The sequence below is a fragment of the Corythoichthys intestinalis genome, chromosome 3 (assembly GCF_030265065.1).
Source record: "Corythoichthys intestinalis isolate RoL2023-P3 chromosome 3, ASM3026506v1, whole genome shotgun sequence".
Taxonomy (NCBI): Eukaryota; Metazoa; Chordata; class Actinopteri; order Syngnathiformes; family Syngnathidae; genus Corythoichthys; species Corythoichthys intestinalis.
The window spans coordinates 3,033,798-3,046,610 of NC_080397.1; the positions used below are offsets into that span (position 1 = coordinate 3,033,798).

The 12,813-nt window shown below is 41.8% G+C and overlaps 1 protein-coding gene across 1 annotated transcript in view; it reads right to left on the bottom strand.

Annotated features, from left to right (window-relative positions):
* gak (cyclin G associated kinase) overlaps positions 1-12,813 on the bottom strand; it is an 89,089-nt gene that overhangs the window by 62,459 nt on the left and 13,817 nt on the right. Inside the window, exons 7-9 of the mRNA XM_057830974.1 lie at positions 8,882-8,971; positions 8,505-8,640; positions 8,304-8,416 (exon numbers count right to left, since the gene is read on the bottom strand). Of these exons, the coding sequence (XP_057686957.1) occupies positions 8,304-8,416; positions 8,505-8,640; positions 8,882-8,971 (339 nt within the window). The remainder of the gene's footprint in view (positions 1-8,303; positions 8,417-8,504; positions 8,641-8,881; positions 8,972-12,813) is intronic.

Here is a 12,813-nt window from a genome sequence, read left to right on the forward strand (position 1 = left end):
CGTGTTGGTCCTCATTATAGTAAAGAAGATGGAGTACATATAATCTACACAAAGAAACTGTAACCCGATCGACTCACAGCCTCGAAAAATAAATGTTATATTACGTCAGAGACTCGTTCGGTACGCGTCCGTTCCGAACCGAGCACCACGTACTGAAACGGTTCAATACTATTACATGTACTGTTACACCCTTATTGTAGATTTGTTTTGCTGATTTCAACTTATAACAGGAACCCCTGCTATGAAGATATACATGTTGACAGCAACAATACAGTGCCCTCCATAATTATTGGCACCCCTGGTTAAGATGTTTTTTAGCTTCTAATATTTTTTTAAATTCAAATAATATGGGACCTTAATGGAAAAAAAGAGAAAATTCCAACCTTCAATACAAGTGCATTTATTCAGTGGGGAAAAAATCCCACATAAAGAAATAATTATTTGACATCAAATAATGTGTGTTATAATTATTAGCACCCCTGGTGTTAATACTTTGTAAAACCCCCTCTTGGCAACAAAACAAGGTCTGGGGACTGAGATGGCCATGGGAGGAGCTTGATTTTGTGTCTGGTGAACCATTTCTGTGTAGATTTGGCCATATGTTTAGGGTCGTTGTCTTGCTGAAAGACCCAGTGACGACCCATCTTCAGCTTTCGGGCAGAGGGCAACAGATTTTGATTTAAAATGTCCTGGTATTTCAAAGCATTCATGATGCCATGCACCCTAACAAGGTTCCCAGAGCCTTTGGAAGCGAAACAGCCCCACAGCATCACTGACCCACCCCCATACTTCACAGTGGGTATGAGGTGCTTTTCAGCATGCGCATCTTTCGTGGCACGCCAGACCCACTTAGAGTGTTTGTTGCCAAAAAGCTTAATCTTGGTCTCATCTGACCAAAGCACACGGTCCCAGGCTTCAACTGTCCCAGGCTTCAACTATGTGGGATTTTTTTCCCCACTGAATAAATACACTTGTATTGAAGGTTGGATTTTTCTCTTTTTTTCCATTAAGGTCCCATATTATTTGAATTAAAAAAAAATATTAGAAGCTAAAAAACACGTTAACCAGAGGGGGGCAATAATTATGGAGGGCACTGTAAATAAAACGAGCATATGACTGCCAATACTGTATAATGGCTGCAAAATGGCAACTTCTTGACCTTGGAATCAGCTTCACATAAATCACAACATGAGTAGAGGATTTCCTCATTAGTAGCAGGATTTGTGCTGAGGATCATGACTTAACTGCTGAATCTGAGGCCCCATGCCGAGGAGGTATGAAGGGGCTGGGATTCAAGCAGTGATTTATTTTCGTTGTAGTCTGTCTGGCTCATCTGGATAACTCAATCGTGTTTCAAAGTGCTTCAAAAAGTGAAAATTGTATTTCAAACATAACAAGCACAGAGCAACAAAACAAAAAATGAATAGTAGCCCCCCCCCCATATCCCAACAAGCGTGGCTCACGCAAATAAAATAGAAAATTGTAAAAATGAAACATTCAACGACTCCGACCCACAAATTGAGAGAACGACCTTCGTAGTTTGCACATACACTATATTGCTGCAATGTAAAAACTGTGTTTCCTGGTGTTGAACTCATTTGCTCCCAAAAACGTATAAATATGTTCTATTTTTAATTGTTTCAGTGTCCCAAAGACGTATTTACATGTCTTTAACGTTTTTTAAAAATTTTTTTATTTATATTTTTTTTACCTTCAAAAAAGACATCTCTGGCTTTTGATTCAATTGAGGTCCAACAATGAGGGAAAAGTTTAACCGGCCGTCGCGGCCACAATAGCGTCATCCTTCAGTTAGTTATGTGTGAATAAATTGTTACTTTGCTATCAAAAGCTCTATTTGTCTAGTTGTTTGTGCCATTTTGTAAAAGGAAAACGTTATTCAGATGTTTGGGATGTAACTAAAGCAAAAAATAGCTGTGTTATAGTCAAAGTTATGTTTGAAATGTATGCTTTCACAAAAAGCTCAATTTCTCCGTTTTTTTTTCATCAGAAATTGGAAAATTGCTCAAAATAAGCTATTTTCTAATGCTGATTTCTAAAGAATGGATAAAGATTTGAACTTACTTTTTTTCTGCTGAAAGAAGAGTGTTGGAATTGTTGTGCATACAGTTAACATTTATGCTTTCCTTATAGTTAGTTCCCAGATAGGATAACCTCTGTCTAGGCCATGTGGCCCTCATGTGATCTACTCAATGTCCCATGATGCTTTCCTGACCCCTTCCATCCTATTGTTTTCCCCTGAATAAATAAGGTTGCTTCACAGCAACTGGGAGAAGCAACCACCAACCTCTACAAAAGCTACATCGACTTCCTGCGTGTTCTTTTTAGCCAAGCTAGGTGGACATAAACCTAGCTTCAACTCTAACATTTTCTTGGTCCTTTCGAGCCGGGACGCAACATATCTAGACGCCAGCCTGCAAGAACAATCACTATCAAGTTTCAACTTTTTCCTGAGGTGAGGTGATTTTTCTGGTTTGTTGGCGTCCAACGATTGACGCGTTGCCGAAGTAGAGGAGAAGAACAAGCAGGAGGTAGGTTTTGCTTTTGTTGCTTGAATGCGTGTGTAAAATAGGTTTAAATTCCTTTGAGCGGTAACTCGTAAAAGCGTACTAAAATAGGTTTTGCAACGGTTTCCTTCGAGCGGTAACTCGTAAAAATTAGGACGGTTCGTGTAATCGTTGAGAGCGGTAACTCTCAGAACCTAGGTTTGGTATTCCTTGAGAAGTTACTCATAAATTACTAGGTTTTATTTGGTGCATAAAAGCCTTTCCGAGGGTCTCATTAGGACTTTTGTCTTGTAGGGGGTTTAGTTGGGTTTGGTATTTTATCCTTGAGAAGTTACTCAAAAAACTACTAGGTTTTATACAAGAGTATAAAAGCCTTTTCAAGATTCTCTCAGAACATAAATAAATACCTGAACGACGGTTAGTCTAATAGGGGTTATGAATGAAAATGTGTGGTTGTGTGTGTGTGTGTTGCTCAGCTGCTAACACGTGTTCTTCTAATGTGTTTAGTTGCTAACGTAGCCTGTGTTCCTTCGTGAATTTCATTAGCTAAAACGTTTGCTAGTATGCTCATTTCTGAGTTAAAACTTGTGTAAAACATAGGGTTCGACACACTTGTAATTGGAGCTAGTGTGTTAGCGTTACACCAAATTGATAACAATGGGAATAAAACAGCAAAGTTTGAACATAATGATTGGGTGTATATGAAGGCGCATTACCCAGGTTCAGAAAAGTACATAAAGAAATGGCGAAAGAAGTTTAACTTTAATGTAGTGATGCACGATAATACATTTTTCAACCGATACCGATAACCGATAATTTCCTCCTCATTCCAACCGATAACCGATAATGTCAAGCCGATAATTCTATTAAAAGATTTATGTAAAATTTTAAAGTATACACAAAAGAAAATATTACTGTCCAAAAATATAATTTATTGCTCTTTTTTTCAACATAAAATATGAACAAGTCGTCAATTCAAACATCTAAATAATGACAGATTGTCTGACATTGTGTAAGGGTAAACCTTTGGCAACAATTACTTACAGCGTAAATACCTAAGTTGCACAAAAAGTAAGCCATTCCTAACATATATAACATTAATACACTGCAAAACACACTTCCTTAAAACTAGTCAGTTTTAAGTGTAAATCTATTGGCAATAAGTGAAATGATCTGCCATCGCTTCAAGTGTATTTCTCTCAGATTTCTTGGAAGAAAAATAGCTAGCTGAAAATAATCTTAACAGCATTGTTTTAAGCAATACATTATTATACTTAATCCTAAAAAAAAAAAAAAAAAAAAACTTGGAAGAAGGAAAGATTTTGAATAATATTTGTGGCTACAGAATATTGATTTAAGAATTTGATTATCTACTGTGACTGTAATTGAGCAGAGAAATAAGTTAAATAATTTGAAAAGTGATTGCTAATGTTATATGCTTTGTTGCACACTGTGAAAATGATTAACTCAAAAGAGCGAGATGTCATGTACCCATTCTGCAACGCTTTGTTTACATTTGCGGCTTTCGCGACATTTGTTTTACAGCAGCTAAACTGCTACACGGCAGTACTATTTGGACGGAGTTGGAGCTCGCATCCGCGTGTGTTTTGTTTTGTGCCCGAGTTTTGTTAAGCCGAAAATAAAGGCAGCATTACAAAGTCATCTGACCGCTCGTCATTTTACATACTGAATGCATTATTGACTGGCTGACTTCGTTTTCTCCATGTTTAAATTATCATCTAACCACTGTGCCGTCATGATTAGCTTGCTTACTGGACATAACTTTTTCATGGAGAATGGTGGTCGTATAAACTGCATTATTTTTTTATCCAGGTATTTGGCTCTCGGGTCATTTAGGTAAAAAAAAAAAAAAAAAAAAACGTGTCTCGTCTCGGCGGCAGCTACGTTCGTACCGGATAATCCGCCCGCCCCGGCCGGTTCGCCGCGGCGTATTCGGGTCCTGGCTCTGCTCGAAAAAAACGTGTCTCGTCTCGGCGGCAGCTACGTACCGAATAATCCGCCCGCCCCGGCCGGTTCGCCGCGGCGTATTCGGGTCCTGGCTCTGCTCGCACGCCGTGGGGGAACGCACCACGAAACCGGGGTGTTCGCTGGAGGTCCCGAGCCGGGGAACCGGGCTCGGCGGCGGCCTGCCGGACCGGCCAGAGCAGCGGGCTCCGTCGGAAGACGGCTACTTGCCGACTATCGGTCTCCAGTCGTGCCGGTGTTTAGCCTTAGATGCGAATTTACCACCCGCCTTGGGCTGCATTCCCAAACAGCCCGACTCTGTATCGTCACAAGCCCTGTAGTTTAACTTAGTGTTTACAATAGCTTTAGCATTCCCGCTAGCAGCAGCCTCGTATTCGTTCCAAAAATCTTTGTGATGCAGGTTTAAATGGCTGCTGGGTTAGTGGTTTTGAATGAGGACGCTTTCTTTCTGCCTCGTGGAACTTCTATGGTACATATTTCGCAGATGGCGAGAGCGTCGTTTTTTTAGTAACAGCCGCCATAATATTCAACTACTTCTTGTCCTGTAACTCCGCCTCCTCAACCCCTCCTCCCTGAGGGGCTTCAGAGAGGGGAGGGGTTGAGGAGGCGGCGTGCTGAATTCTTCGGTTGCGCACATTTGGAGGCCAAATCAAGTATATAATTATCGGATTGCATTATCGGTTGAATTTTTTTATTATCTGAATTATCTGTGTGACGTCATAATTGCCATTATCGGCCGATAATTATCGGTGACCGATATTATCGTGTATCTTTACTTTAATGGTAAACTGGACTTTGAAGAGATCGAAGTTATTATAAATTGCATCAAGGCGAAAGCATGTGGCAGTAGAGATAGACAGAAAAAACTTGGCTTAACTGAGGCGTACAGGTGGCTTTCTGAAGCAAAGAAACGGACAAAGACAAATGGTATCATAGCATACAATAAATTTGAAAGGGACAATGAGACTGTGAGATCTAATCAAACTCCTGCTTCTCCGCAGCGGGAGGGGGAATTTCTAAATGGGAAGGTCTCACCTAGTGCACAAGAGACACCCCTCTGTGCTAATGTCTCTACCCCTGTCTGTCCTCCAATATCCAAACTGTTTCCAGAGCTTCCAATTCAATGTAACACTATGACGCGTAGCCAAATGCAACATAGTTTACAGTGGAATCCGGAAATAGGAGGAAATCCTATTGTAAGCGACGCATTTCCAATGATTGAAGTTACAAATCCAAATTGCATTGATGGATGAAATCCCACAATGTTAGTTTATCGTACGTGCACGATTGAAGATGTAAAAAAAAGTGGTAGACGTTGTCACAAAACCTCAAATTAATGTGAATCATTGTATTGAGGATTTGCAACACTTGACTGAATCATTTGAACGGTGTAGAGGTTCAACAAGTGTATGTGACACTTTTAGGCAAGGATTGGGGACATGTTCGTGGTGATTATATTCCCACGCAAGGTGATAATATTTTAGCGCACAATGACAGAGAGCTCGCAAGGAGAATTACTGAATTAAATCAGCGTTTGAGAACCAAATTCAAAAGGAGAGCAGATTATAGTGTAATTGGTCAAACAATACAAAGAAATGATGAATCATTTGAGGAGTTTGTTATTCGTATGACCGAAGTTTTTAAACAGCACAGTGGTTTAATGGAGGATAATGACGATGCTGGTCCGTATAGGCAACAATTAAAGAACGCTCTACATGCAAACAGCACTTAGAGAATTCATGATTGGATCATGAAACACCAGATTGGCTATCCAACCAGAACTCTACAAGAATATATAACACATGCAATACATGCTGATAGACACTGTAAAAAAGAAAACGCAGGTGTATACCTATTTGCGAAAGAAGGTAGTGTTGAAATGTTTTTCCAAGAAGCGCACAAAAGAGGGCTTAACTCAAGGGGAAAGAGGTTTCCAGGAAAAGATAAAAATATGAGAAATTTTGTCAAAGGTCATAGAAGGGGATTTAACGATGAGTGTTGGTTTTGTGGGCAAAAAGGGCACTGGGCTAGAAATTGCAAAAAGCGCCAGAAAAATAATACAGAACTAGGTTCGATGGAACTGCAAGTAGATTCATCGCAACTACTTTCTGGTAAAGATGAATGCAAATTAGTAGAGACTAATCTAGCAGAGTCGATGAAACTGCAACTAGTTTCACCGCGATTATTTTCTGACGAAGATGAATTATGAATTTTGTTTGTTTGTTAAACAACTTTAAGGGGAATTTTAGGAGTTAAATTCCAAATGCATGTTACTTTCTTTTTGCAAATGGGTTTTATTTATAATTTTTCAATTATGAATAAGAATGCTGTTTTTAAAAATGTTCTTAGCAAAACATGCAAATGTGATTGTAATGCAAAAGTTTAGATCTATGCAGAAACAGTTCCTGAATTTGCAGCTAGCATCGGCTAGGGAAGTTTAAAATGGACAGGAATCGAGGCAGTGAAATCCAGACAGGAGTTCATCAATGAAAGCAGAAGGAAGCGTTTACCGACATTCTTTGCCGGACCACCTGCTTTAAAACTTTGGTCAGTACGAACACTGGTACCGCAAAATATTGCTCATCCCCACAGACAATCCACCAGCGCAACCTGAGAGAGCCCTGCCTCGGAGAAAGACGTGGGTCGGCATCACGGCAACAGTTGTTGCGGCGGCCAGGACGGCAGCCATCATCCAACCTGTACTGCCGTGGTGGAGCTGGCAGTATTCAACTGTGGCTAGCGGAGCTGAATGTTGGCCAGTGAGATGGAGAAACATCGTCTATGTGGTTCCTGGGTGGACCATGACGAACTGTATACAAGAACTGACCAACAGCTGCCAAACAAAGATGGGTCCACTCAAGAGAAGAAAGATGGTATTTTCCTTGGTTTCTTGATGAAGGTTTTGGTCGATTTCGTTTGCCTCCTTGATTTCTTCCATTTCAAAATAAAGTACAGCAAGATTAAACATATATACGTTAATTTTACAGTCCTCTCAACTTGCAACCAAAGCGAAGGGTATATGTGTTGATGTTGCTGATTTAGATGATGATTTTGAATTAGATGTTAACTCATGCTTAAGTGTTCCAAGAGTCTCACCAACTGTTTTGTGCTAAATGCTTACTTATGACTGTGTAGTATTAAATTCGGAAGAAGTTACTATGCATGATGTCTTACGCATTAAATGTTAAACGGGGGGAAATTTTTGTGCATACAGTTAACATTTATGCTTTCCTTATAGTTAGTTCCCAGATAGGATAACCTCTGTCTAGTTTGCCTTTCCTTTGTTCTGGGCCATGTGGCCCTTATGTGATCTACTCAATGTCCCATGATGTCTTCCTGACCCCTCCCATCCTATTGTTTTCCCTGAATAAATAAGGTTGCTTCACAGCAACTGGGGAGAGCAACCACCAACCTCCACAAAAGCTACATTGACTTCCTGCATGTTCTTTTTAGCCAAGCTAGGTGTACATAAAACTAGCTTCAACTCTAACAAAGAGAGTCTCATCTTTCTTTTGGTGGGTACCATGTTTATCTAGCAATAGAACAGAACAAATTTTCTGTGGGCCTTGCAAAATCAGTCAAAATCCAGTAAAACGGCCGGGAGCGAAAGGCCTTGCTCCGATGAAAATGGCTGGGAGTGAATGAGTTAATAGGGTAACCACACTTGGGTTTATAACAACAGTGCATGAATTCAGGAATATCCAGGGCTTTTTTTTTTTTTTTTCAAACCAACCCACACAATTTCATGATGCAATATTTGAATAAGGAATAGGGTGAAAAAAGCGTCACTACCTCTGTTATGGGGGATTTAGGGTTGACGTTTCGTGCCGCTGCTATTTCCTGAAGCTGGTTAACCAACTCTGTAATGGAGAGCCGCTCCACAGGGTTCACCTTCAACATGGAGCCTAAGGAAAAAAGGAGGGTCAGGAATACAGTAGTCCCGTAGTAGTACAGTAGTAATGTGAGAATTGACTCTAGAAAGTGTGTAATTACGTATGAGCTCATGGTAGACCGTGTACTTGGAGTCGTTCTGTGGCATGGAGTACTTCCCGTTGACAATCTGCAGCTTGGCACCTTCTTCGAATGGGTGCTGCTTGAAGCACAACAGGTAGAGGATGCAGCCTAGAGCCTGCAGAGAAGGTTACTCTTTAGTGGTTTCAAAGTCAGGATGCAGCTTTGCTTGCAAGTAAAATTTCTACATTTTCACAGCTCTGATTTTGTGTGAAAGCCACAATCTAATTGTCAGTGCACATTGTGCTGCCACCCATCAGCATGGGAAATATTAAACCATCAGAACAACAACATTTGACAGTATTGTGCTACGCTAAATTAATTGGACACAAGATCAGTACGTTAAATAGAGGTCTAACCCAGATGTCTTGCTTCTCATTGATGGGATAGTTAGAGTAGAGGTCAATCATTTCAGGAGTCCGGTACGCTGGAGTAGTGTTCCTTGTGATCTGTAAATATATACATCGAGAGAGACAAAACGGGAAACAAGCACAGGTTGTTAAAAGAATATAAACACATTAGCCATCTATTACACAATAGGTGTCCTGAATAAACTGAACAGTTTGAATTTGGAATTGACTGAATGAGAGTAAAAATTTGGAAAATTTGGGCCACAATTAGACATGAGGAGAGTCCGTCGAGAAGTCGAATCTCAGATTCAGGAGGAGCAGTGTGGTTTTCGTCCCGGCTGTGGAACAGTGGACCAGCTCTACATTCTCGGCAGGGTCCTCGAGGGTGCATGGGAGTTCGCCCAACCAGTCTACAAGTGTTTTGTGGATCTGGAGAAGGCGTTCGACCGTGTGCCTCGTGGAGTCCAGTACGGGGTGCTCTGGGAGTACGGGGTACCGAGCCCCTTGGTAAGGGCTGTTCGGTCCCTGTACGACCGGTGTCAGAGTTTGGGCCGCATTGCCGGAATTAAGTCGAATTCGTTCCCAGTGAGGGTTGGACTCCGCCAAGGCTGCCCTTTGTCACCGATTTTGTTCATAATTTTAATGGACAGAATTTCTAGGCGCAGCTGAAGCGTTAAGGGGGTTCGGTTTGGTGACCTCAGCATTGAATCTCTGCTTTTTGCAGATGATGTAGTGCTGTTGGCTTCATCAAGCCGTGACCTCCAACTCTCACTGGAGCGGTTCGCAGCTGAGTGTGAAGCGGTTGGGATGAAGATCAGCACCTCCAAATCAGAGATCATGGTCCTCAGTCGGAAAAGGATGGAGTGCCCTCTCCGGATCGGGGATGAGATCCTGCCCCAAGTGGAGGAGTTCAAGTATCTTGGGGTCTTGTTCACGAGTGACTGTAGGAGGGGGCGGGAGATCAACAGGCGGATCGGTGCAGTGTCTGCAGTAATGCGAACTCTGCACTGGTCCATAGTGGTGAAGAAGGAGCTGAGCCGAAAGGCAAAGTTCTCGATTTACCAGTCGATCTACGTTCCTACCCTCACCTATGGTCACGAGCTGTGGGTCATGACCGAAAGAACAAGATCCCGGATACAGGCGGCCGAAATGAGTTTCCTCTGCAGGGTGTCCGGGCTCTCCCTTAGAGATAGGGTGAGAAGCTCAGTCATCCGGGAGGGACTCTGTGTCGAGCCGCTACTCTTCTGCGTAGAGAGGAGCCAGCTGAGGTGGCTCGGGCATCCGGTTCGAATGCCTCCTGGACGCCTCCCTGAAGAGGTGTTCCAGGCATGTCCCACCGGCAGGAGGCCCCGGGGACGACCCAGGACACGCTGGAGAGACTATGTCTCTCGGCTGGCCTGGGAACGCCTTGGGATCCCGCCGGAGGAGCTGGTTGAAGTGGCTGGGGAGAGGGACGTCTGGGCTTCCCTGTTAAAGCTGCTGCCCCCGCGACCCGACCCCGGGAAAAGCGGAAGATAATGGATGGATGGATGAATGGATGGATTAGGCATGTGCCTGTTTCCATTTTATCGTCGACCACCCATCACTATTTGACAAAGTCAAGGTATGTTACAATATTAATAGAACTCGGTCTACAATTAGCGATGGCAAACATCTACGAGTTAGCGTAAGTGGCATAGGTGAAAGTGTGGGGTGGGGGTGGGGGGTGCGGTTTGATATTTTTTACTATGAATTTGATTACCGTATTTTCGCGATCATAGGTGCACCTAAAAGTCAAAAAATGTTCCAATGACGTGCGCCTATTGTGTGGACAGAGTTCCACAATATGTCTGTCTGACTGAGCAATTTTTGAAAAGGCGGACGAAAGTAAAAGAGACCTGAGAACCTGAAAGGGACATAGTTGCGTGTGATATTGGGCATGCCCCCAGTAGCTATAAAGTTCAAGTTTGTACGTTACCACCGAAGTCCACATACCAGGTGTGCGCTGCGCTGCACTCGCTGCGTTCTGAACGACGCAACAAATACGTTTGTATTTTAATTAATACGAGGTGGTCCACATGATTCATTCAGCTCCGATCCTGATCCACTTGAGTCTGTCCACCCCGGTCTGTCAAAAATAAAATATCTATTTTCCGGTCCGTCAACCTGCAGCCGGATCAAGTCCTGCCGTTTAACTCGCATCAAACAAGAAAAAGAACGGCAGCAATATCCAGTCTTTTAAAGTAAATAATGTTTATAGAAATATTACGTAACAAATTTTTACTATTCTTTTTTTAATTTACACCCAAAAAAATGTATATACCGTATTTTTCGGACTATAAGTCGCACCAGTATATAAGTCGCACCAGCCCAAAAATACGCAATGAAGAGGAAAAAAAAACATAAGTCGCACCAGAGTATGATAATGTTATATGATGCATGAACAACGAAATGCGAACGTGGCCAGTATGTTAACGTAACATAGCTATTAAGAGTTATTCAAATAACTATAAACAAGTTTGCCAAACCATCAGTGTCACTCCAAAACACCAAAATAACATGTGAAACAATATAATAATGTGTTAATAATTTCACACATAAGTCGTTCCACGGTATAAGTCGCACCCCCAGCCAAACTATGAAAAAAAAACTGCGACTTATAGTCCGAAAAACATGGTATGTCATTTGCATGGGATGTACAGTGCTTGTGTGTCTCCAAAAAATAAAATATATTTTAAAGGAAATGACATTCTTCCTATAACTATTGTAGGGTCACAAGGAATACTGTCGGCGCGCAATTATGCGTCAGTGCGACCCTCCTATTGGTGCGTTTGATGCGGCAATGCAACGCTCCCATTGGTGGGTTACTGACACCACAATTGTATATACAGGTTGGTTGGTTGGTGTTATACTTATATAGCGCTTTTCCACCTTTTAAGTAGTGCCCAACTTACGTGATTTTGACATTACGACGCTGGAGTTGTTTTTCTCCTGAAAATAGTCACAATAATAAACATTGTGTTGATCTGATCACGTGGTCTCCTCCGTTTTGCGCATGCGCTTCGAAAGTCAGCGGGTGTACGGACCGGACGAGAGACGTATGCGGTGGGCATTGGGGCCTGCACACAGGCGGTCCGGATTGGAGCTGAGAGCAGCGCACACGGAGATAGTGGAATTTGGGGGTCAGGCCAAACAACATTGGGAAGGGAACCTGCCATGTTTGATGGAGACCTAGCCAAGCTGTTCAACTCCGATACAGAAGATGAGGACTTTGATGAATTTGTGGATTAAGATTGATGTGAGTTAAAATCTTTGACAAAGTACGCGCATGCTAACGTATGTTTTTCATGTGCCCAATAATGCGGTGCGCCTTGTGTCTGTGTGTTAATTACAAAAATATCACCCGAAAATGAGCCTGCGCCTTTTAATACGGTGCGCTCTATGGTTGTGAAAATACGGTAAAATTTGCAATAAATTATCAACGTTTGACGCTTACACTTCACCTGCCAATAGAGGAGTAAGCAAAACTAGTAACGTGACATCCATAGCTCCGTAGCTGCTCTTGAGGGACATAATGAGGCTTAACGACATTAGTTTACGTCACATTAAGAGCAATGTTCAATTATTGGAAAAGACAAAAACAAAGGGTACCGCTAGTCTTGTGTAGCATGGGTATTTAACACATTTGTTATTTTGTGTCTTCACCATGTTATACAGCTGTTCAAAAAGTAAACTTTTCTACAAAACAATCAAAAACAAAACTGGTGCAACTTACAGACCACAATCTTTGAGTTGTTAAGTTGGATATTTACTTGGTTTTACACATTTATTTATATGTGTTCATTCAGCATACTGTTGCACGATCAAATATGTATATATTTTTTAGAAAAAAAACTTTTTATCAATGAGGAAAAATGGTTTACCTTTTATTTACACAGATATATAAAAATAATGCTGCAGTT